Source organism: the organism of the source record quoted next, unplaced genomic scaffold (assembly GCF_019419815.1).
Source record: "Pyrus x bretschneideri cultivar Hongxiangsu unplaced genomic scaffold, Pyrus_bretschneideri_v1 Contig67, whole genome shotgun sequence".
Classification (NCBI taxonomy): domain Eukaryota; kingdom Viridiplantae; phylum Streptophyta; class Magnoliopsida; order Rosales; family Rosaceae; genus Pyrus; species Pyrus x bretschneideri.
In genome coordinates, this window is record NW_025999806.1 from 1,330,705 (window position 1) to 1,356,439 (window position 25,735).

At 37.3% G+C, this 25,735-nt stretch overlaps 1 protein-coding gene across 4 annotated transcripts; it reads left to right on the plus strand.

Annotated features, from left to right (window-relative positions):
* The first annotated feature begins 7,965 nt into the window (after positions 1 to 7,965).
* On the plus strand, positions 7,966 to 25,683 carry LOC103934650 (structural maintenance of chromosomes protein 3-like). 4 transcript variants are annotated; one of them, XR_007254134.1, is made up of 32 exons: positions 7,968 to 8,174; positions 8,845 to 8,884; positions 9,007 to 9,082; positions 9,757 to 9,795; positions 9,918 to 9,985; positions 10,089 to 10,160; positions 12,084 to 12,163; positions 12,277 to 12,355; positions 12,496 to 12,613; positions 12,688 to 12,863; positions 14,263 to 14,508; positions 14,632 to 14,753; positions 15,608 to 15,752; positions 16,840 to 17,012; positions 17,084 to 17,183; positions 17,847 to 17,983; positions 18,129 to 18,330; positions 19,046 to 19,133; positions 19,231 to 19,380; positions 20,273 to 20,424; positions 20,541 to 20,732; positions 20,822 to 21,005; positions 21,092 to 21,162; positions 21,232 to 21,383; positions 21,751 to 21,919; positions 22,028 to 22,174; positions 22,553 to 22,648; positions 23,108 to 23,282; positions 23,963 to 24,155; positions 24,389 to 24,549; positions 24,870 to 25,061; positions 25,340 to 25,683. XR_007254134.1 is itself a non-coding variant. In XM_009344402.3 (30 exons), the coding sequence occupies exons 2-29, from the start codon at positions 8,870 to 8,872 to the stop codon at positions 24,151 to 24,153; spliced, it is 3,615 nt and encodes a 1,204-aa protein (XP_009342677.2). In that variant the 5' UTR covers positions 7,968 to 8,174; positions 8,845 to 8,869; the 3' UTR covers positions 24,154 to 24,155; positions 24,389 to 24,775. The 4 variants fall into 4 exon arrangements, 1 of the variants encoding a protein (XP_009342677.2); XR_007254133.1 differs by having other exon boundaries at positions 24,870 to 25,683; XM_009344402.3 differs by lacking the exons at positions 24,870 to 25,061; positions 25,340 to 25,683 and having other exon boundaries at positions 24,389 to 24,775.
* Positions 25,684 to 25,735: the final 52 nt, after the last annotated feature.

Here is a 25,735-nt window from a genome sequence, read left to right on the forward strand (position 1 = left end):
TGTTTGAAAGGTTAATTTTATTTATTTGAGTCAGTTTAGAGTGTTTAGCAAGCCCTCCTAATCCCCGGTGTAAGAACGATCCCTACTTATTTATATGCTACAATTGTCAAAAGAGGGTTAATTTGTGTGTTAAGTTAATTTTCGCATCAAATTTTGGCGCCGTTGCCGGGGATTAGCAACTTTGCTAATCCCTTGTTATTTCTTTTTAGTTATTTTCGTGTGTTATTAGTTTTTTTATTTATTTTAGTTTCTGACCTATTTGTTTCCTTGTTTTAGGCACTAGTTTATGACTCGGAGTTCTCAACCGGTTCATGCGCATATCTTAGACTTTGACGACGATTTTGAGCGAGCCTTGAGAAGAAAGAAGAATCAACAAGAGCCTCAACCACCTCCACCTGCACCAGACCTTGAAGGGGACGAAATACAAGTGGAGGAGGAGGCCACGGCAAGGGTTGTTGAGGAAGAACAAGTTATGGCAGCCGACAACCGAACAATCAAGGAGCTTTCCGCTTCGGGATTGGTTAATGCCATACCTCTATGCATTCAATATCCAAGGGCAGCCCACGACAAGGCTGCCGAGTTTGAACTCAAGTCCAGTTTATTGCATCATATTCCTAAGTTCCATGGGTTGTTTATGGAAGATCCCAATAAACACTTGAAGGAGTTCGAGGTTGTTTGCTCAAGTATGACCCCGGTGAATGTTGATGGGAGCATTTTGAAGATGAAGGCTTTTCCCTTTTCTCTCTTGGAAAAGGCTAAAGATTGGTTGTATGAACTAGCTCCCGGAACTGTCACATCATGGGAGAGTATGAAAAGGGCGTTTTTGGAGAAGTTTTTCCCAACTTCTCGAGTCATTCTTTTACGTAAAAGAATTAGTGGCATTCAGCAAGATCAAGGTGAATCATTTCCAACTTATTATGAACGTTTTAAAACCCTTGTTGCTTCATGTCCACAGCACCAGATGAAGGAGGAGCTTCTTCTCCAATATTTCTACAAAAGGCTTCTACCAATTGAACGTCAAATGCTAGATGCCTCAACGGGTGGAGCTTTAGTGGACAAAACACCCATGGCCGCCAAGACTCTCATTGCCAACCGAGCTTTGAATGCTCAACAATACGAAGGAGTTGGCCAAAGAGACATGCCACGGCAGCAACAAAGTGTCAATGAGGTAAGTGTAATTTCTGACATTCAATCACAATTGGCTAATCTTACTTCTCTTGTGTCTCAGGTTGTCATGGGGTCAAAACCACAAGAAAACCAAGTGTGTGGCGTATGCTCAATGCAAGGGCATCCATCCGAGACATGCCCTCAATTGATAGAGAATGGAGGATGGGAATCTGCCAATGCCGTGGGTTATGGGAACCAAAACCAACCAAGGAGTGATCCTTTCTCTAACACATACAATCCCGGTTGGAGAGATCATCCAAATTTCAAATGGAGGGAGCCACAACAACCCCAACAATCTGCACCACAAAGGGGATTTCAACAAAACCCCCCTGGTTTCCCACGGCCATACCAATCCAACCAACCATCATTGTCCCAAAACAACTCAGGTTCGTCTTTTGATAATTCTCAAGTTATTCAATTACTAACTCAATTGGCACAAGGGCAAGAAAAACAAGCAAAGGACATGCACAATTACGCCAATGAAGTGCAAAATCAAGCTCGAGAGGTGACTGAATTGAAGAGACAAGTGGGACAAATGGCTGAGTTCATGGGCCAATTTAGAGAGCAAGGCAAGTTGCCTAGTTCAACCGTTGTCAACCCGAAAGGAGGATTCGAATCTGCCAAAGCAATCATGTTGCGAAGTGGAAAACAAGTTGGAACGGCCTCACAACCCCCTAAATCTGCCCCAACGGAGGACGAAAAGTTGCAATTTGAGGAGGAGGGAGCAAGAACAAGCCACGGCAAGGGTAGAAAACACCATGCCGCAGCCACCTAACCTACACCATTCGGCTTCCAAGGGTAAGAATGTTCCAAGTTCGATTATTTCTAATGCTATTCCTCCAAATGTACCCTTTCCTTGCAGATTCATGCAAACAAAGAAGGAGGAAGCTGAAAAAGACATTTTAGAGACATTTAGAAAAGTACAAGTCAATATACCACTTTTGGATGCAATTAAGCAAGTTCCAAGGTATGCTAAGTTTTTAAAAGAACTTTGCACCACTAGGAAGAGAATTTCGAACAAAGAGGTTGTCAAGGTAAGTGAAAATGTCTCAGCCATCTTGCAACGTAAATTGCCCCCTAAATGCAAAGATCCGGGTAGTTTTACAATTCCTTGTGTTATTGGCAATAATCGGTTTGAACATGCCATGCTAGACTTAGGTGCATCTATTAATGTTATGCCTTACTCGATTTATGCATCTATGAACCTAGGTGAGTTAAAAAATGATGGTGTGATTATTCAATTGGCCGATAGATCTAATGCCTATCCAAAGGGTGTTTTGGAAGATGTGTTAGTGCAGGTTAATCATCTAATCTTTCTGGCGGACTTCTATGTATTGGAAATGGAAGAATCAAACCATGCCCCGTCATTGCCAATTCTTCTTGGTCGGCCCTTTATGAAAACCGCCCGCACAAAGATTGATGTGTTTAACGGGACTTTGACAATGGAATTTGATGGGGAAGTGATTAATTTCAATCTTTCTGAATCTATTAAGTACCCTCTTGATGATCATTCATGTTTTGCTATTGATGTAATTGATTCGTTGGCGCAGGACCATTTTGAACAATTGAACGAAGATGCACTTGAATTGGTCATTACAAAAGGAATGGAAATCAAAGACAAGGAAGTAGGGCAGGTGCATACCCACGGCATGCATGGTGAGCACCATGCCGTGCCCCCTAGTGATGACATGGTGGAGCTAGTGGCTGCCCTTGAGTCATTGCCACTACAATCTGGTAAGTCCTCGGACCCAATTTCAATTCCACTTTCGACTGATAAGCCCATTCCTTCAGTTGTGCAGCCACCTTCCCTTGAACTTAAACCATTGCCAAGCCATTTGAAGTATGTTTTCTTGGGAGATCAAGAGACCTTGCCCGTCATCATATCCTCCTCACTCACGGCACAAGAAGAAGGTAAGTTAGTGAGGGTGTTAAAGGAGTACAAAACCGCCATTGGTTGGACCTTGGCCGACATCAAGGGAATAAGCCCGACTACGTGCATGCATCGTATACTTTTGGAGGAGGGGTCCAAAGCATCTCGAGAGGCTCAACGCCGACTCAACCCTCCAATGATGGAAGTTGTGAAGAAAGAGATAATCAAGCTCTTGGATTGTGGAGTGATCTATCCAATTTCGGATAGTCAGTGGGTGTCTCCGGTGCAATGTGTTCCAAAGAAATCCGGAGTAACTGTGGTGACAAATGCCGAGAATGAGCTTGTTCCTACGCGAATCCAAACAGGTTGGAGGGTTTGTATTGACTATAGGAAGCTTAATGCCATGACAAGGAAAGATCATTTTCCCTTGCCATTCATTGATCAAATGCTTGAAAGGTTAGCAGGTTATGCTTTTTATTGTTTTCTTGATGGATATTCAGGTTATAATCAAATTGTGATAGCTTCGGAAGATCAAGAAAAAACCACTTTCACATGCCCTTTTGGTGCATTTGCTTATCGTCGTATGTCATTTGGTTTATGTAATGCACCTGCCACATTTCAAAGATGCATGATGAGCATATTTTCAGATTATGTTGAGAAAATTATTGAGGTTTTTATGGATGATTTCAGCGTTTTTGGTGATTCATTTGATGGTTGTTTAAATAATCTTAGTTTGATTTTAAAACGATGCGTTGAAACTAACCTTGTGTTAAATTGGGAAAAATGTCATTTCATGGTTAAACAAGGCATAGTTTTAGGTCATATTATTTCTGAAAAAGGTATTGAGGTAGATAAGTCAAAGATAGATCTTGTGTGTCACTTACCCTCTCCTACTTCGGTTAGAGAGGTTCGTTCGTTCCTTGGACATGCAGGTTTTTATAGGAGGTTCATCAAGGATTTCTCGAAGGTCTCCCAACCTTTATGCCGCCTCCTACAAAAAGATGCACCTTTCAACTTCACCAAGGAATGCACGGCAGCTTTCCAACTCCTTAAGGACATGCTAACCACGGCACCCATCATTGTGCCACCGGATTGGAGCCTTCCATTCGAGCTAATGTGTGATGCATCCGACTACGTGTTAGGAGCTGTGTTGGGCCAAAGGAAGGACAAGAAGCCGCATGTCATCTACTACGCACCTCGGACGTTGAATGACGCTCAATTGAACTATTCCACTACTGAAAAAGAACTTCTTGCCATTGTCTTTGCTTTAGATAAATTTCGATCATATTTACTTGGTACTAAGGTTATTATTTTTACTGATCATGCAGCTTTAAAGTACTTGTTCACGAAGAAGGAAGCCAAACCACGGCTAGTTTGATGGATGCTACTTCTTCAAGAGTTTGACATCGAAATCAAGGACAAAAAGGGAAGTGAAAATGTGGTGGCTGACCACCTAAGCCGCATGATACATGAGGAGGAGCCGTACCCTATTGTAGAAACCTTTCCCGACGAGCAATTGCTATCCATTAAGGTAAGTGAGCCTTGGTATGCGGATTTGGTAAATTATTTGGTGACTAAACAAGTTCCTAACACTTTAAATAGAAACCAACGTGATAAATTGAAAAAAGATGCTAGGTTTTATGTTTGGGATGATCCATACTTGTGGAAATATTGCTCGGATCAGATTATACGTAAGTGTGTGCATGACATGGAATTCACTTCTATTTTAACATTTTGTCACACTTATGCATGTGGGGGACACTTTGGGACACAACGCATAGCCCTTAAGGTTTTAGAATGTGGATTCTATTGGCCAACTTTATTTAAGGATGCTAGAAACTTTTGTATGTCTTGTGATCGTTGCCAAAGAATGGGCAACATTAATGCAAAGGATCAAATGTCGCAAAATGTTATTCTCCCGGTTGAAATTTTTGATGTTTGGGGTATTGATTTTATGGGTCTTTTTCCTTCCTCACATGGTTTCTTGTATATCTTACTTGCTATGGATTATGTGTCGAAATGGGTGGAAGCAAAAGCCACCCGAACTAATGATTCTCGAGTGGTTGCAGATTTCATTAGAACTAACCTATTTGCAAGGTTTGGAATGCCACGAGTGATCATAAGTGATGGAGGATCTCACTTTTGCAATCGAACCATTGAGGCTTTGCTCAAGAAGTACAACGTCACGCATAAGGTTTCAACACCTTATCATCCTCAGACCAATGGGCAAGCTGAAGTTTCAAATAGGGAAATTAAGCAAATTCTAGAGAAAACCGTGGGCCCTACAAGGAAGGATTGGAGTGGACGGTTGGAGGATGCGTTGTGGGCCTATCGCACGGCATATAAGACACCCCTGGGCATGTCTCCATTTCGGCTCATTTATGGCAAACCATGCCATCTTCCCGTAGAATTGGAGCACAAGGCGCATTGGGCCATCAAGACATTCAACATGGACATTGATGCCGTTGGACTTCATAGGAAGCTCCAATTGAATGAATTAGAAGAGATTAGGAACGAGGCGTATGACAACGCTCGAATTTACAAGGAGAAGACCAAGGCTTTCCATGATAAGATGATTCGAGGCAAATCATTCTCCATTGGGCAGAAAGTGCTACTCTTTAATTCCCGCCTTCGCTTGTTTCCTGGTAAGTTACGTTCTAAGTGGGTTGGCCCGTTTGTTATTACTAATGTCTTTCCTTATGGTGCAGTCCAAGTTCAAAGCTTGAAAACAGGACAGGAGTTCAAGGTGAATGGCCATCGAGTAAAACCCTACTATGAGAATTTCGAGGAGCATGTGGTGGATGATGTACCCCTCCATGCCGTGGGTACTACTAGTGAAGCTTAGCATGGCGTATTCGTCCGGCTGGAAGACGTTAAAGCAAGCGCTTCTTGGGAGGCAACCCATGTATTCGACAAGGAGAAGATGGAACTTTCACTCCAAACCCAGATTTGCGTTTCTAAACCCTTCTCTTTGCTGCTTTATTTTGTTATGCTTAGTTGTTTGTGATTTGTTTGCTTTTATGTGAGTCTTTGTGTGAAACTAATTTTAAACCCGCGGCAACGTCTGGGTACTGAAAAACTAGCATGTACTATACCCAAATTTTTTTTTTTGTCGAAAAAAAAACCTTTCTAAAAATAAGCCTAAAACATATATCATGTTTTTTTAACTTGCTTTGACGAGTTAAATCCGATAATTCGAATATGATTCAAATATAATAATTCGATTGCCGAACGTTAGCAATCAAAAAGCCAAAAAAAAAAAAAAAAAAAAAACTGAGTTTGTATGGATTAGATGAATCGTTTACAAATCTAAAGTCAAACCTGAATGAAGCCCGAATACGAATGAATTAATATGAACTTGAATTGAAACTTAATCCAAATTACAAGTGTTAGATTAAGGTTGAGTAGACTTCCCATTAGGGCTGGAAACTTTCCTTGAAAATCCCAAATCAAACAAAAAAAATTGACTCCATACCCAAAATTTCCCAAACCAATAATATCGAAATTTTAGGATTCATACCGAACCGATCACGAACTTTTCGGTACAGAAATCAGAATTACATATTCAATGGTTCATGAATCCCAAACCGAACCCAAAAAAATATATATTTATTTTGGTTACATGCATGTTGAATGTTGAATTTAAGTAGTTTAATAATAAACTACATTAGAAATAGAAGTATGAAATTAAGTAGTTTGGAACTTTCGATCATCAATTTGACTTGGTACGAATGAAATGGTATTTCAATTGATATGAGGTAAAAAGTTTAAATTTCAATCGATATGAAATTGGGAAATAAAATTTTAGGCTGAAAGTCCAATTTTTAGCCCATAGCCCAAAATCTCAAATTTCAACCAAAAAACTCAAAACTAAAAATCCAATCTTGATCCATCTCGAAATGCCAAAAACATTTCGGAAATCCTGAAAATTGGAAATATTGAAATTTTAATTTGAGATTGGTCTTTAAATTTCCATCCCATTTTCGATTTCGAATCTCACACCTAAACCACCCGTATCCGTGTTATGCAATCCACGCATAATTTTGTTAAAAACAAAAAATAAAGAAAAATCAGCACATAATTTTATTTAGGGACGTTTTGATATAAAAACCTCACTTTTAAATGTCATAGATGAAACATCTATTCTTTTTACAAATTTGATTAAATATTTTTCCTACAATTTGGTACTTTAATTTTATTTCATTAGAAATCTATTCACATTAGCATTCCCTCTTTTGCTTCTATTTTTATGCATATGTTATTATGATGATTTAAGATTTTTTTATTTTTTATTAAAATATGTATTTTAGTAAATTAAATAGAATGTAACAAAACTCGTTGTTAGGTACGTTTGGTTATATCGGTACGTTTGATTATAATGGTACATTTAGTTACTTGGTACATTTAAATTTTTGGTCCATTTAGCTTCTTTGTACATTTGAATCTTTGGTACATTTATTTTCAAAACATAAGTTTTATTACTTTTTGTCCTAATAACGAGGAATTACTTTAATTAATTATTTTTTTTATAGAAAGAGTCGTTAACAATGTAGAAGTTTAAATTACTTTAATTAATTTTTTTTTTATAGAAGGAGTCATTAATCAATGAACAATAGCCTTTTTGTTAATTAAAAAATTATATGATTTATCGTTATTATTTAGCATTATCTACAATAATAAGGATTTATCTCTGATGAACTAAAAGTTATTCTGGAGACTTATTTACCAAAAACCAAGACTATCTAGAGAATTGTGTATGGATCAAACATATTTTTAAACATTCCAAAAACATGAATAATCATTTTAATATAATTTATAATTAGGTACGTTTTAATTTAGGTTGGTACGTTTTCGTTTGACGTTGGTACATTTTTACTTTCTACCCACCATTTATTAGGTTCTGTTTTTTAATTTTCTTTAACTCTTTCCACGATTTAATTTCATTTCATTTTCGCCTTCCATTTTCGTTTCACTTTTGCCGCCTTTTAACTTGCCTTCCCTCGTCGATCTGTGCTACAAGTCACCGGTGAGCGCACACTGCTCAAACTGCGCACCACCCCCTACCCCCGTCTCTCTCTGTGCGACTGTGGAGCAGACAAATTCTGGAGCAGACAAACTGAATTGGCAACTTCAACCGGTAGGTCTCTTCTTCTTCTCCAAGCTTTGCCTTTAATTTTCGTAAATTCAGAAGCAGAATAGTTGCAGTGCTGGAAATTTGAAACCCTAGAACGAAATCTAGTTTCGTAGACTGCGTATATATATGGTATTAGCTAGGGTTTGAGTTCATACAGAACTTGTTAGTCTCTTCTCTCTCTCTCTCTCTCTCTCTCTCTCTCTCTCTCTCTCTCTCTCTCTCAAGCACGCTTGGGTAGAAATGGAGGTCCGACCCGAGATGTTTGTGATTTAGCCTTGTTGAAATGGATAATTTCTGTTTTCTGGTGGATCCCATTTTTGTGAAGCAAAATTGTTCGGGATGGCCGCAAAGTACTTCCACTGTGCTAATGGGGCAGTGAAGTATTATTATTTGGGTTATAGGTTTGGAATAATAATTGTCGATTTTCCAAGCAATGCTTCCCGTTTGTGTTAAAATTACTTCTCGAATGCTAATTGTGAAGCCACTAACTCATGATTTCTTTGGTTTTTTTTTTTTTTTTGTGTGTGTGTTTGTCAACGCCCCCCATCCCGATTACTTTCTAGTAATAGTTGCTTAAGTTGCATTAGTGTTCTGGTTTATGGCTCATAGGGAAATCCTTGGGTTGTTTACTTAGTATGACTGTCACTTATACGTTTCTTTCACATTTTCTCAGAGGTTGCTGATCTGGTGGTTTCAATATGTACATAAAGCAGGTAAGTTTTTGTTATAGGTGGATTACTGTTAACCTTGATTTTTCCGAGTGATATCTATAGGGCCCGATTTACTTTTTCGTAGATTTCTAATATTTTATTAATATGTGCCGTCCTGCAATTAGGTTATTATTGAAGGATTTAAGAGCTACAGAGAACAAGTTGCTACTGAGGCCTTCAGCCCGAAAGTTAATTGTGTTGGTAATGATATCTTTCCTTGCAATTGCAACGGATGTTTTTATTTATTTATTTTCAGAGTTTTATGCTAGTTTATAATTTTCATTTTTAACTGTAACCGATTGGAATATCTTTGTAAAATGGATAATGTACTTCAAAGTATTAGATTACAAGAGGGTGATGTGCCATATTTGTATTGGTTTGGTTAGCATAGTAATAGACATCAGACAAATGAGGTGCTGAAGTATCTTATCTAGGTTCTTAAGGTGTGTGACATAAAAAGGAGTTTTATGACTGTTAAGGAATGTTTAGCTTGCCAAGCTCATGGTGTATATGGGTTTTTTAATATTCATTGCTGCACAACCTATCCTTTTGGATAACATGAGCACTTCTTTTTGGTTTTTCAGATAGACCTCTGTGCAGCTTTGCAGCTTAATATAAAATCTTGTGTATTAAAATTTTGAGGTCATTCAACCGAGATTGAAAAAAAAAAAACAATTGAGTCTTCAATAGTTTTATTCATTTGATACCTTTGCATTTTTGTCTTGTAAAAGTATGCCTATATGTATTGGAGATCTTCTCCATTAAAGTAAAAATGTCAATCGTACTTCTGTATCTGTATTTGCTTGTTTTCTAATTCCATTCTAAAACATGTTTCTAATAAAATTCCATATCTATTTCAATGATGTTTACTGCAGTTGGTGCCAATGGGTCTGGAAAGACGAACTTCTTCCATGGTAAGTATCAAGTATGAGTGATTCTTGCGTTGTTTCTTTCCTTCGGCCAGTATATATATTTGTCCTTTTGGAACTGTTAACATTGACTTGTTTACGTTTGTTGATTCAAAAATTTTATTTAGCGATCCGGTTTGTACTAAGTGACCTTTTCCAAAACCTTCGGAGCGAGGATAGGCATGCTCTACTCCATGTAGGTCTCTCTGAACGTTTGCTTTTGTTTCAAGCTATTTTGTTCAACTTATTGCCTAATAAACAATTTGTATTGCAATATATGCTTCCTCATGATTGACCAGGAAGGTGCAGGGCACCAAGTATTATCTGCGTTCGTGGAGATTGTCTTTGATAATGCTGACAATCGAATCCCGGTAATGTTTATTGATCATATGTTGTCAGTTTATTTTGTAATCCTTTTTCTCTCTCTCTCTCTTTCTCTCTCTCTTGCTCAATACACATGTATGTCTTTTTTCCTTGTGAATATGGAAAATTTACTGAAACTACCTCCTAGCACTCAACCCACTTTGAAAGTTTTGGGCTGCCTAGTCACATCTTTTTTCCCCACTTGGTGCATGGATTGTGCAAAGATGATCACTATAGGAATGGTGCTTGCAACATTTTGTTTTTCTAATATAAATCAAGTTTTGGTGTGAGTTTTACTATTTGAGGAAAAAAATCTTATCTGTAATAGAGGCATTGATTGGATAGACCTGTCTTTTCAATTATTTGCATGTTTGGAAAGCTGCAATTAGTTAGCTTTATGGAGTTTCTATAGCTGTTTCAGTTTTAGGGGGATTTTTTTCCACTCTCCTGTTTTGGAAGTTAAAATACATTATCAATCTTCACAAATGGAGTAATGTCAAAACTAGTACGGGACCTGTATTTTCTGGCAAAACGTGTCATGCTTAATTTAACGGGTACAATTCGTGATGAGTTGTGTGTCTAGTGTCCTCTCTCTCTCTCTCTCTCTGATACACTCAGTATACTACGAGGGCTTCCAAGTAACATGAAGAATACAATTATTTTAAACTATTCCTTGTTAACTTTTTTTTTTTCTTTCTAAAATCTAAAATATCATAAATATTATCTAGTTCTAAATTATAAATGTGCCCTGCCCTCAACTTGTTGTGAGCGCATGGTAGTGACTGCTGTCATAGCAATCTTTTGGGTGGTGTGCGTGGAGAGGAATAGAAGAATTGTTTAGGAAACAAGGAATGAAAATGTGGACATAAGTTTTTGGGCGGAGTGAAGAATGTTGAAGTGTTTGGGATCTGTTCAGTCACTGAATCCTTAATAGAAATAGAAGGATTGCATTTTGGGGGCTTTAAGGGTGAGGACATATTTTCTGGGATAGATTTTTTTTTTTGGTAAAGTACAAAAAACTACTTCAACTATTGGTGTCACGACAGTTTCATACCTCATATTTTAAAATTGACAATGTCATACCTCATCTTTAGAATTTGGTCCAATGTTATACCTTCCGTTACTTGGCCGTTTATTTTTCAGTTAAATGCTAACATGGCTTGATTCGAGGCCCACTTTCCATTAAAAAATTAATAAAATATTAAATAAATTTTTTAGTTTTTAATAATATTTTATTAATTTTTTTAATGGAAAGTGGGCCCCGAATCAAGCCACGTTAGCATTTAACTGAAAAGTAAACAGCCAAGTAACGGAAGGTATAACATTGGACCAAATTCTAAAGTTGAGGTATGACATTGTCAATTTTAAAAGATGAGGTATGAAAGTGTCGTGACACCAATAGTTGAGGTAGTTTTTTGTACTTTACCCTTTTTTTTTGTGCACTCCTCATAATTTATTTTTTTTCTTTCTAAATATAGAAAGTTTGGGTGCATAATGAGTTTTTTGGAGTGCCAATAACAATACTCTTTGGGAAAATGCTATTTTGTTTCACATTAAAGGTAGGTGATTAAACTATAGAGTATTCTAAGCCTAGTTGTCCATACTTGAATGATTTGATAAGGCAAATATCAAATTCGCACATCGAGTATTCTAAGCATTGCACCTCGATACGTGAAAATGATACCTCTCTGTGGTTGCTAATTGGTTTTGGATTGGATACTCCAACTTGACAAGTTTCAAATTACCTCTGTTTTTGGTTGCTATTTTGTGTTTGTCCAAGACTTTTGCACAAGTAGCGATATTGCTTTTATGTATTATTGTTCATTTTGACAGCTTCAGCTTACTTCACTGCTTTAACACCAATTGAGGCATTTGCCATGCTTTCTTATACGGGTTATATCTCTTTCAACTTTTGCATCACTTCTCGATAGGTTGATAAGGAGGAAGTGCGCTTGCGAAGAACCATTGGTTTGAAGAAGGATGAGTATTTCTTGGATGGAAAGCATATCACGTGAGTGCATATATTTTTGGGAAAATATTAATATTCTGTGTATTATGGGGTTTTTATTATGAGATCCTTTTCCATGGTTTCTGTTGAATGACGGACGATAACTCTAATTTCAGGAAAACGGAAGTTATGAATTTACTGGAAAGTGCTGGGTTCTCTCGCTCCAATCCTTATTATGTTGTGCAGCAAGGAAAGGTATGATTTTCTACTTGTTTGGATATCATATATTTACCTGAGAAAATAATTCATTGTTATATTTTGAGTATTGTTGTGATTGTGATTGATGCACTTTTTTATTGGTTTTTCTAATTACAATTTTTTGGACTCTTTCATAGATAGCATCCTTGACACTGATGAAAGACTCTGAACGGCTGGATTTACTGAAAGAAATTGGTGGTACTCGAGTGTATGAGGAGAGGCGTCGAGAAAGTTTGAAAATTATGCAGGAAACTGGCAAGTCATTATTGAATTATTTTTTTATGGTTATTATATATGGTTTCTTACAAGCTTTTCTCTTTGCTATTCAGGAAACAAAATAAAACAGATAGTTCAAGTTGTTCAGTACTTGGATGAGAGATTAAAGGAGTTGGATGAAGAGAAAGAGGAACTAAGACAGTATCAACAATTTGACAAGCAGCGGAAATCTTTGGAATACACTATTTATGACAAGGAACTTCAGGATGCTCGCCAAAAGTTGGCAGAGGTTAGTCGAGTTAGATTGCTAGGCCATATAAAAGGTTTGCATACCGAACCGAAACTCATATCCCGATTACCGAACCGAAATTTTCAGTTTGGGCATAATTCATAGTTCATACTGACACCGAACCAAATGTTTCAGTATCCCAAAAATTAGTAATACCAATAATGAATGGTTTCGGGATGGTTCAGTAATATCAATTTCAAAAGATTTACCTTGATGTAATTGAAGGTGGAAGAACGAGAGGGAGTCCAGAGAACTTCAATTATGAGGTTGAGGTTCCTCCAAAAACCCAGATTTGGTTTTGAAGGTGGAGGAAGCTCTTGACGATGGACATTGAGGAGAGTGGTGGCTGGTCGGCGTTCAGAGCAAGAGGGAGAGTCGGAAACAGAGAAGAGAGAGTGGAAGTCAAGAGGGAGAGGGTTGGGTTCAAGAAGGGAAGGGAAGGGAAGAGAGAGGGGGGTGGGGGGGAGGTGTAGTCTGAGTCTTTTATCAGATTTTGGGTTTCTGTTTTTTCGGTAGTCTGTTCGGGAATTTGTTGGTTGGTTTCTTGATTTCGGGACAAAATTCCCAGCCCTAGGTTTGCACAGTTTATCTTCTCGTTGCTCTTGAGAAGTGTTATATATTTATTTTATAAGAAATAGATTTTTATTAAAATTGGATGCAATTATGAAGTGTGAATGAGGTGTACACAATCTTATGGAGCCTATAATACAGAATCAGACCTTTCAAATAGATTCTAAGTTACAAAAACCTCCAGACTTGAAACCTAAATTCATTTCACATACATCATTATAGAAGAGTGAGAATAAACCTTACACTCATTCGGAAGTGGCCCAAAGAACTGCCAGGTATCTAACTTGGTCCGGTTTTTCGCGTACTCCCGCACCCTTGAATCAATGTTAATCTGCCACCTCTGAATAATAAAAAAAAATTCCTTCCAATTACCAAATTTGAAGCCACCTTTTCCACCTTCTCCACCGCTGTGCTCTTGGCCTTCCCCCAAGTGGTTCTGGAATCATATTTAGGTAGCATATGCAATTGTCATTGCATATATTTTTGTAACCTGTGGACATGTTTGATGTTCAGTGCATGTCTGAATAATAAATAGCTCTCTTAGAAGTGTTTGTGCTACCGATGAGAATTCTCACTCTACATATCTTTAAAAGAATGAATGATGGTGTTAGTAACTATTCCATTTAGAAAGTTCGAATAGTAAAAACTCCAGTTTGATTATAATAATGTAATCCAAAATTGAAGAGCTAAAATAACGGTCCCACACACACATGCAGATATATATACACACACATCTTCATCTCGTGCCCTAACTCTCTTCGGACTGCAGACAAACATGCACAATGCTGACCTCGATGCCTAAATTATATGCTTTTTCACCTTGATTCAGGTAGAAGATGCTAGAAATAAGGTTTCTGAAACTTCAACAAAGATGTATAATACAGTGCTGGATGCCCATGAAAAGTCTAAGGACCTGGACAAGATTTTGAAGGATCTGACGAAAGAGCTTCAAGCTTTAAATAAGGATAAAGAAACAATAGAAATGCGAAGAACAGAAGCAATAAAGAAGCGGACAGAGCTTCAGCTTGATGTCAACGATTTGGAGGAGAAGAAAACTGGAAATACCCGGGTCAAAGTAATATTCAAATTGTGTCGTCTGCTGTGTTGTTTTTCTAATTTTCTTTTTGTATCAGTTTTCTTTGTTCTAGTCATAGGAGGGACATGAATGATGCATTTGTTGATCTTTACATGCTTCCAGGAAGATGCTATGAAACAGCTGCAGAGTCTGCAGAAAGAAATTAAGGATTCAGAGGAAGAACTTAAGAAAATAAATCCTCTGTATGATAATCAAGTCAAGATGGAAATGGAGATAACAAAAGGGTATGTCTATGTAATATTAGATAATCTTCTTATTTCTATCCCATTTACAATATAGTTTAATTCTAGTCATGAGAAAATGTTCGTTTTTCCTTTGATTGGTGGAAAAAAAAGTACAGGGGGATTATGTCAACTAATTAATAAATCATAACATATATTATAGGTGTTTAATAAACCTCCATTTTTTCTGATGGATCTTTTTGAAACAGAACATCTATTACTCAATATTATTTATCAACACTTCAAACAAACAAGGAGTTTCTTAACATTCATGTGCAACTCTAGCTCATATACAAAAATCAATTTGTTACATCTAGTCTTTCTTTTATGGACAATTTTTTTTTTCTTGCACACTAATTCCATGTGCTTATGCCGCTGCCCTTTCCTCTACTCGCTACGCAGTGATGATAGGTTATTAAGTTTAATTTGGCCCAGGTAATATTATAGAACAATTTCTAGTCTAGTAGAAAGTTTTAAGTGTAAAGATGAACGATTGGAACTTGCTGCTTAGGAATAGGCGTCTTTTGGGTAACCGGTGCCTGGTGGTGGTGATTTCCTCTTAAGCAGGATTTTTAGTGGTGTTCTGTTTTTCAAATTTCAAAGTCTGGTTTGCAGTCTAGTGGGTGACATGATTGTGAGTCATGTAAGTTTCATAGTCCTTGGGAAATTCATTTCTCAGGATTTTCGTATTCCGTTGGAATGAAGGACCTACACAAACCTGTGGGTCGAAGATAACTTGAGTTTCAGAAAAAGTTGAACAGCAAGTCTGTCCAAATACTGGAATATGTTTGGACCTTTGAGAAGTCTTGGTATATGTGCTAATATATTATCTCACAATTGGTTCACTTGGAATATAGAATAATGGAACGCGAGAAGCAGCTTAGTATACTGTACCAAAAACAAGGTCGTGCCACCCAGTTTTCAAGTAAAGCTGCTCGTGACAAATGGCTCCAAAAGGAAATTGATGACCTTGAACGAGTTCTTTCTTCAAATTTGGCACAGGTATGAAGGCTTCTTTTTTTAAAGCGTATATTTGAAGGGCTCCAAAAGGAAATTGATGATCTTGAGCTAGTTTCTTAAAATTTGGCACAGGAATATTTGAATGGCTCCATATAGTACTTTAGCATGTCTTTCTTATTTCCAACTACTAGAAGTATGCACGCTATTATTCCTTGTTTCACCCCAGTGATTGTTTCTTTAATTTTTGTTTAGATTTCTATGCATACAGATTCAATTATATCCTCTTTTCTTGGATTTAAGTATTTCACCTTGTTCGACCAAAAGAAAATTATTTCACCTTGAATTCACATCATTTCTCAAAACTTTCTTTGAATTAGACGTGTTTGAAATCACCAATTACCTACCCTGAAACCACCATTCTCTTGAGAATATGCAACAATATTCCATCTAACTAGATGCTCTTGATCCCTTCACCAACGCCTTCCCATGTAAAGCCCTTTATGAGATACCTTAAAAAAAAAAAATCCCCTTTATGAGATACTTTAAAAAAAAAATCCTTTAAGAGATTCTCCAATATGTTAGTGCCGTTGCTTGGAATCCAAAAGATAGAGGTAGTTGGCACACTGTGTAAGGCTGATTAAATCAAAGTAAGCCTACCTCCTTTACATTGAAACACTTTTTTTTTAACCTTCTAACCACTTCTCCATTTTCTCCACAACCAAATCCCAGTAATTATCTGCATGTGGATTACACATAGCAGAATGCCCAAATATTTCATAGGCCAACTGACTACCTTAACGCTTAGCATTTTTGTATTTTGTTAATCTCACTCATTCATTTTTGTGTTGCTAACGGTTCTGTGGCGTTGTTTGTGTGGTTTTATTGTAGCTCTGGAGTTATGTTGTATGATTCTTTGTTCTGCTCTGTTTAGACTGCCTTGGTTGGGCATTTAGTCTTGTGGCTTTTGGTTCACTTTTTGATTTGGCATGCGAGTTGACATTCCTGCTGCCACATCTTATGTCCTTAGTGCTTAATTTGCTAGTCATTCATAACATTTATAAGCTATGTATACTGTATTATTTGTACCAAATTTTTACTTTAATCTATTTTTAACTTTTGTATGTTCCAGGAGCAAAAACTTAAAGATGAAATTGCACGGCTTGATGCTGAGTTGAGTGACAGGGATGTCTACATTGAGTCTCGAAGAACTGAGATTGCTACTATTGAATCTCTCATCTCTCAGTCACATGATGGGTTCAGTCATCACAAGACACAGAGGGACAAGATGCAGGATGAGCGCAAGTACGAGTCTTTTGAACTAAATATTCAATGAATTTGTTACAACCATTCCAATATGAAATATTTTTTGTTAGGTCCCTGTGGAGGAAAGAAACTGAACTTTCTGCTGAAATTGAGAAGCTGAGAACAGAAGTTGAAAAGGCTGAAAAGAGCCTTGATCATGCAACTCCGGGTGTTAGTAATTGCTTTCTTTACTTTTGTAGCTTCTGCTATGCTAAACATGGCTGTCATTTGTGTGAAACTTAAAGTGATTGAATTACTGTAAACGTCGGTAAATGTTTAAACATTAAAATGCATACAATATTATATTCTGAGAAATCACAAAAAGCAAGTCTTCTGAAGGATCACAAACCAAGTTAAAATATATAATGTTACATATATATTTATGCTGACTTACTGAAAACTATTTTTGAAATCATAAAGCAAATCTTCTGAGGGATCACTTTGGGATTTAATGCTAGAACTTTTTTCAAAACCTCATGCATCTTTGTGATATAATGACTTTGAACTTCCAAGGCCTTAAAGGTTATTATGTTGGAAAAGAGTGCAAAAAGAATCTAACTTATGTTTCTAAGTTAATAAATGCAGAAAAGAATTTATATGTTTTGTTTGCATTATGATTCCACTTGTTTTGTTGTGTTGTTTTGTGTTGTGATTATGTATTTTATTATGTCTATGGCTTTTCTATTGGTGCATCTCAAATTATGAGTTTTTTTTTTTTTTGTTTTTTTGCTTCTCGCTTTTCCATGTTTAAAATAGTTTGATATTCAGAGTCATTAGGCAGTACTATATGTAAGATTTCACTTTTCTTCTCTGTTTCTTGTCTAATGCTTTCAGGATGTGAGGAGAGGGCTAAATTCTGTTCGTAAGATCTGCAGAGAGTATAATATTCATGGGGTATTTGGTCCAATCATTGAGTTGCTTGATTGTGACGAAAAGTTTTTTACAGCTGTTGAAGTAACTGCTGGGAACAGGTACTCAATGTTTCATTAGGGTTCTACCCCCATTCTTTTAGCTGTTGCCACATTTACCAAATGGTGTTATGATCTGTTAGCTATCACCTTCATTGTTTCTTTGCACTTTTAGTTCTATTAATTGATTTCTGTTCTTTCTGAACAGCTTGTTTCACGTTGTGGTTGAAAATGACGAAATATCAACCCAGATAATTAGGCACCTTAATTCATTGAAAGGTGGACGAGTTACATTTATTCCCCTCAATAGGGTGAAGGCTCCACGGGTAACTTATCCACAGAATTCAGATGTGGTTCCTCTGTTGAAGAAATTAAAATTTGCTCCGAACTACACCCCGGCATTTTCCCAGGTTAGCTTCTACCTGAGTTATCTATCTTAGAAATCATTGGTTATTGGGTCAATGTCAGAAGTGGACCTTTTTTTGTTTGTGTTGTTTCTACATACGTACATAATCTTAAGTTGGGGATCACTTTTATTTTTAATCCTGTAGAACCATTGTGTTACTCAAGAAAAGGGAGGCAAAAGAAACCCCAGTATACACGAAGTACAGATTTACAAATTTAGTGTAATCAACTCTATTACCTACAACTATCTATATGTCTAACATGGAACCACTCAAAAGGACGACTAAAATCTGAAACACTTCATAACAGTAATGGTGCATTTGCGTACAGAATAAACTTGGAACTCACCCATGCTTGGGATTTATGAAATGACACCTTGATTTACTTGTTTGGGTTCAAAAACATGGAAAATATTTAATTGCAAAACTGTAGTGATGTATTTCTATGTAATTTTTCTTGTTCCTATGTTTTCTTCATAGAGTGAATGATGAAAACATGATTGACACTGAAACTAGATATTCAGAAGGTGCAATAACTCAGTATCATGCTTGATAGAGATACGGGTTTGAAATTTCATTGGCATACCTTCTTAAGTTGGTTCACTTTAGGATTATGTGTTCTCTACTGGGTATGGTGATTTCTATATGTGCATATCTATTTGTATTTTAGCTTCTAACAATGTTCAGAATGACATGTCATCATTATATGCTCTTAACTTAGGTATTTGCAAGAACGGTTGTTTGTCGAGATATGGATGTGGCTACAAGGGTTGCTCGTAATGATGGTCTAGACTGCATTACTTTGGAAGGTTTAGACAGAGCTCGAGGCTTTCTCTGCATTGTGTTGCGCAGTGTTATAATTATTAGTTCTAATGGCTTGACAAGTCACCATGTGTTATCTAACAGGTGACCAAGTCAGCAAGAAGGGTGGCATGACGGGAGGATTTTATGACCATAGACGGTCAAAATTAAAGTTTATGCATATAATCATGCAGAATACAAAATCTATCAACATGAAGGAAGAAGAGCTGGAGAAAGTAAAGAAAATGCTTGAAGATATCCTTTTGGAAAATGATTTCATATACATGCAGAGCAGTAATCTTCCTCCGTAGCCTTTAATTTACTTTATCTGTAAATAAAAGTTTCCAGGCTACCAAAATGCAAGAGTGAAAAAAAAAAACCACTTGATTGAAAATAGAAGTTTGCTGCTGATGTCTAAGTTGAATTTTCACTTAAAATACATGGATTTGTTAATATTTAGATAAAGAGGTACACCTTGAATTCTACAGTCTTGTCAGCTGGAGTGATTTGCCATCTTATGCACTTCATAAGCTGAGCATTAGTGTGAAACCAATGGTTTTAATCATTTCCCACCAAAACTTTTATTCTTGTTTTCTGGAAATTAACATTTTGATAAACCCAATTCGAACTGATTAACTATAACAAAAATGCCTAAATGGATTTGACTGAGCCGTGTCGTGTGCATTGGTTTGAAGCCCTTGAATCTGTCCAGTCCCCTTTCTGGTTGCTAAAGCCAATGAAAAATCTGATGAAAGATAATCAGAGGCCCCTGCCTGAATTTTAATCTTACTGTCTTAACTACGTAAGTTGGATGAAGATCTGAGAAGGAAATTGAATAAAAATGACCAGTATCAAGTAGGTAATCCTTTTGTGATTGTCTAAATTTTTTTAGCATTCCGGTTAGATTGATATGATTAAATTTGGCAGTTTTGTTTTTAGATTGGGGTGTTGTTTCTTTCTTTTCCTTCTTTGTTGGTTTTTTGTTCTTTTATCATTTACCCTGTTTTTGTCGTTGACTTTTCCTATTGGTTTTGGGTTCCTTTTGTGAACTGCTGGTCCACTTGATTGTACTTCTCATTTCTCTCGTGGTGATTACTCTTTATGTTTTTTCAAAAAATACAGCCTTGTTTTACTAAATTTACCTCACAGATAGACAAAAAAATTACAGAACTTGTAACTGAACAGCAGAAAATTGATGCCAAGCGGGCCCATGAGAAATCAGAAATGGAACAACTTAAGCAGGACATTGCTAATGCTAATAAGCAGAAGAATCTGATTTCCAAAGCTTGTGGGAATAAGGTATTTTGGCATTTGAAATGACATCATTTCCCGTGCCTGGAGGAGTTTCAGTTACTAGCTGATTATTTTATCATTTATCAGTCGTGTGTGCTTATAGTCTGCCCTCTTAACTGTAGAAAAAATCACTGGCGGATGTGGAGACTCAAATTACTCAGCTTAGAGCCAGTGTGGCCATGAAGAGAGCTGAAATGGGCACAGATCTCCTTGATCATTTATCTCCAGAGGAGAAGGATCTTCTCTCAAGATTAAACCCTGAAATAGCGGATCTTAAAGAGAAGCTTGTTTCATGCAAGACGGATCGTTTTGAGGTTAGCCAAATATAGTTGATTGATATTTAGAGTATTTGTGTGATTGTATCCTTATGTGCATATCTCCTTCTACTCATGTACATTTATAGACTGAAACAATAAAGGCAGAGCTGGAGACTAATTTAACCACAAACCTTGAGAGGCGGAGGCAAGAACTAGAGGCCATAATATCTTCTGTGGAGACTGACAATTATAACGGTGAAGCTGAAATTAAGACTCAGGAACTTAATGATGCTGAATTATTGGTTAAAGATGCAACAGAGCAGCTCAAAAGTGAGGCGTTGATATGCTGTTTCTGAAGTGCCCGTTTGGAAGTTTTGAGTTTTGTTCTGTGTTTTAACTACAGTTTTGTTCATCAGGAGTTTCTGAAACTATAGATAGCAAGTCAAAGCATCTCAAGAGAATTAAAGATGAAAAGACTGCGTTAAAGGTAAGGTGGTGATATTGTTAAATTGTAAATGCGTGTTGCCGCTGCTAAGATGACTACTTGTGAATGCAGACTTTGGAAGACAAGTATGAGAGGACACTTCAGGATGAAGCCAAAGAGCTAGAGCAACTGTTGAGTAAAAGAAATATGTTTCTTGCAAAACAAGAAGAATACTCAAAGAAAATCAGGGAATTAGGTCCATTGTCATCGGATGCTTTTGAAGCGTATTGTTTCTGTCCATACTTTATTTTACGTAATAATTGATATCAATTTTATGTACACTATCTGGAGCTTGTTTAGGTTCCAAACTCTCAAAATCTGTTTGGGTATTATCTAGGTTTTCTAATTGTTGAAATCATTTGCACCTTAAGATCATTTACCATTTCTCCTGCCAAGATTTGAATCTAAGAACAACTGCTTCCCACCTGCCGTGTTACTTGAGCTTGAGTCCTATGTAGTTAGTATTCAACCTGTGTGATGACAGTCCATTGTTGATGCATGCAGTTGATTAGGTTCTTATTTATTTGTTCTTACGTTGAGATGTAACACCGTTGGTAGGTTCGTATTGATTTGTTCTGCTTGAAATGGTAGGTATAAGCGCAGGGGCATCAAAGAGTTGCATAAAGCGCTGCATAGATGCAATGAACAACTGCAACAGTTTAGTCATGTCAACAAGAAAGCACTTGATCAATATGTAAATTTTACAGAGCAACGAGAAGAGCTCCAGAAGAGGCAAGCTGAGCTGAAAGCGGGTGATCAGGTATCAATTCACTGTCAGATCTCTTTTATTGAGTTGGTTTTTTTCTTCTAAAGATTGGCTTAAGATTAGGTTGTCTTGGCATTTATTTTTTTATTTCAATTTTTGCAGAAAATTGATGAACTTATAAAGGTTTTGGATCAAAGGAAAGATGAATCAATAGAACGTACTTTTAAAGGAGTTGCTAGGCACTTCCGAGAAGTTTTCTCAGAACTTGTGCAAGGTGGCCATGGGCACCTTGTTATGATGAAGAAAAAGGTTTATTGCTGAACTTGATCTCTTCAGTTTTTCCTCTTTGTGGTCAATCCTGATATGCGTGGACATAGCTTGATGCTTTGTGTTTATTGGTTTAGTATCAGCTGAAAGAATGTAATATTAATGCAGCCCTGTTAGCTGAGTGGCCAGAGATGCTTGACACTCTGTCCCATCTAAATGTTCTTTCAGAAAATGTAGTTCCTTTCTCCCTTAGAAGGATCATAAAAAATGGTTTCATTCCAGTAATTGTCATCAAAAGAGCCTTAGACATAACTAGATTGACTCGAGTATGTAGGACTGTCTTCACGAATGTTGCCTTCATTTTAGACATTTAGTTAAACTTCTAATGGTTTTACTTAAATCTGGGTATTGAATCTGCAGGATGGTCAGCATGGTGATGATGAACAGGATGAGGATGGGCCACGTGAAGTGGATTTGGAGGGAAGAGTGGAAAAATATATTGGTGTAAAAGTGAAGGCACGGATATTCTGTTGTTCCTTTTACTAAAACCTGATGCCTCCACCATATTTATTTGTGATATTAAGTGGCGAGCAACCCCCTGGAGTTAGTCCTGTGGTAGGACTGGTCGAGATAAGTGCCCCAGGAAGCATGGGTCTTGAGTGGGATTACCCACAGATGCGTACCCTCCTGTAGGGCCACCTCCCATTGTTTGTCCCACCCATTTGGATTGGCGGGTCTGCATGTGCCCTTGGGATCTGTGGGTCAGAGATTTAGATACCTTAAATTTTAATTGATGTAGCAAAGTTATATATAATTTTAATTGGTTTAGATAACTTAAATTTTAATCCAGCCTCAGTTACAAAATTTTTTAAATTGAAACAGAAAAAAATAGATGTTATGGGTTGTCAGTAAGGTTGTATTTATTTCTGAATTTATTTGTCTTTCAATTTTTATTTTTTTTTTATCTTTTGGCAGGTTTCTTTCACTGGACAAGGGGAGACTCAGTCCATGAAGCAGTTGTCTGGGGGTCAGAAAACTGTTGTTGCGCTGACACTTATTTTTGCCATCCAGCGATGTGATCCTGCCCCATTTTATCTTTTTGATGAAATAGATGCAGCACTGGATCCTCAGTACAGAACTGCTGTTGGAAGTATCCTTTATGTCATATTTTGTCTTCTGTTTTTTTATGCTAAAATTAAAGCACTTCACCAGGTGTTCAAATATTATGCCACAGAACCCTTAATATGTCAGCGACCAGGTTTGTAGATTTGGATATACTGTACAGTTTGCTTGGATTAGATCTCCTAAAGTGACATTGCCGTGCTTGTTTTGTTAGGGTACACCCTATGTTCAGGGGACAGATAGTAGGTTCTGATATCCTACACGTCAATGGAGCAAAAGTTGGTCAAGGGGTGAATGACTAAATATATATCCCCTCTTCAAGTTCTATCAACAGCTTTATCATTCTCTCTGACTCCCTTAGATTAAATGAGTTTTCAAGATCCGTAGTTTGCAGCCTTTTAATTTTAGTCGGCCTACCTGTCCAGCTAAGCTGCCACATGTAGATAACCTAAAGATGGACAGAAATCCGCCTTAAATTCCTTTTCATTAAGGGATATTGATTATCTGTGACCATGATACAACCCTGAAAAAACAAAATCAAAGAGTACTTTGTAACACAGCTCTTAAATCTATCCTGTAGCAGCTACCCAGTTACAAGGGTAGACATGGCAAATACTCATATATACCAAGGTGCCTCTTACGCATTTCCTTTTGATCTCTGTTGGAAGTTTCACTTGCCATACAGCTTCCTTAATTACCCGTTGATAGATATGATCCGACGCCTGGCAGACATAGCAAACACTCAATTTATAACCACAACATTCCGGCCAGAGCTTGTGAAAGTTTCTGACAAGATATATGCTGTTGAACATAAAAACAGGGTGAGCCGTGTCAGCGTTGCATCGAAGGACGATGCATTGGACTTCATAGAGCGTGACCAGTCTCACAATGCGGAGTAAAGGTTAGACCAACTTTTATATTCACATCATAGTGATATTTTTTTAATTTCATGAAGTTGATTAGGGAACAAATTACAGGTCTTTTGAGTTTTAAGACCAAAGACGATGGACACGGAAAAAAAAAACCCTTGAAGAGTTCTTGTTATTGTAGTTGAACGGCTGTGGGGTCATTATTTTACCGTTATATTACCTGTTTCATTTTGGAACTGAACAACACTTCTTGTTTTGGTCCCAGCGTGTATCAAGAACAGGAAAGACGGCTAGAGCAATCTGTTTTTCGGTAAATTCACACTGAGAGGAGTGAGATGTTGTACGAAGTAGGTTTGCTGGTGTTGGCTCGATTCTAGATATGCTGAAGAACCATTAGCTTTATCCATTGACAATTTCCTGTATAAGGTATTGCTCATAAGAAGGAACCATGAGTACATAATACTTATAATCTAAACTATTCCACGGAATTCCGGTGTCACTATGAACCATGAGAGTATGTATGCATATGATTAAGGAAATTAGGTTGTCTGTGGGCTGGTTTGGTATTGTTTCGTTTCGTTTCCCTTTGGTAAAGGTTACATGATGCTTCATGCTTAGTTGATGAAATGTGTATTTGGTTGGACAATGTTTATTTTTGGTCTGTGGTTCTAGCACAACACAACTCTTATAACTTTCCAATTGCACAAAATTAATCATGCTAGTTCTGTTTGCGCATATCTCCAAAGCGAGCGTTGGTAATTGCTTGGTATACACTTCAGTTCCGGCGGCCATGCTGCCACGAGAGCATCAACCGACGAAATTAATTGCTCTACCACAAAAGGGTGCCCAGGGATAACGATAACAACACACTTGACCACGCCACAGATGTTGATGAGGGAGATTAACCTTGGAGCGGCCATCGGACACCATGCTAGTTTGTGAGAATTTCTTAATGACTTGATTCTTCTTATTGAGGAATATATAATTAGGAATTTAGCAACCCAATGCCTCATTTAACGGGGACGATTTATATGAAATAGGTGTCACGTGACGTCTCCAACCAATAATGAATGTCATGTGTAAGGTTTTTCTTGACATTGCATTGCATTATTGGATTGAAAAGTCACAGTGACGGTGAACCCGTTCTATGTAAGTTGCTCTTCTTATTTAACAATTACTTACAAGTTTGCCGAAGTTGAGTTAGTGGCGTTAATAGGTTGAGTTGTAAGTCCAAAGCCAAAGGGAAAGAGCAACATTCATAGGGAGCTGATCTACCCTTTTGAACCATGTCCTAGCAAGCTTTCCAGTGAATCCAGAGTCACCATACAGGACATCAGCAATTCCTTGCCCTTCCGTCCCGGGCAGCCATGAAGCCACGGGAGCATCGATCGACGATACGTAGGGCTCCATCACTATCGGCGCAAACTTTGAGCAATGGGTCTAAGCAGTGCATGTGCATGTGCATTGGGGTATATTATCTAAAGCTAAATTAGTCTTGCAGTTGGAAGGAAATCTTAGCAAATTAAATGGTTTTTCTGAGATGAAAGAAATTGAAATAAATTCTCATAGTCGATCGTAGGATCCTGTTTTTTTTAGTTTTTCTTTGTAATAT

Coding starts and splice junctions, on each gene's coding strand:
- LOC103934650 (XM_009344402.3), top strand. Junction 12,164..12,276: donor TTGGATGGAAAGCATATCAC/GTGAGTGCATAT, acceptor CTCTAATTTCAG/GAAAACGGAAGTTATGAATT. Junction 17,984..18,128: donor GAAGTAACTGCTGGGAACAG/GTACTCAATGTT, acceptor CTTTCTGAACAG/CTTGTTTCACGTTGTGGTTG.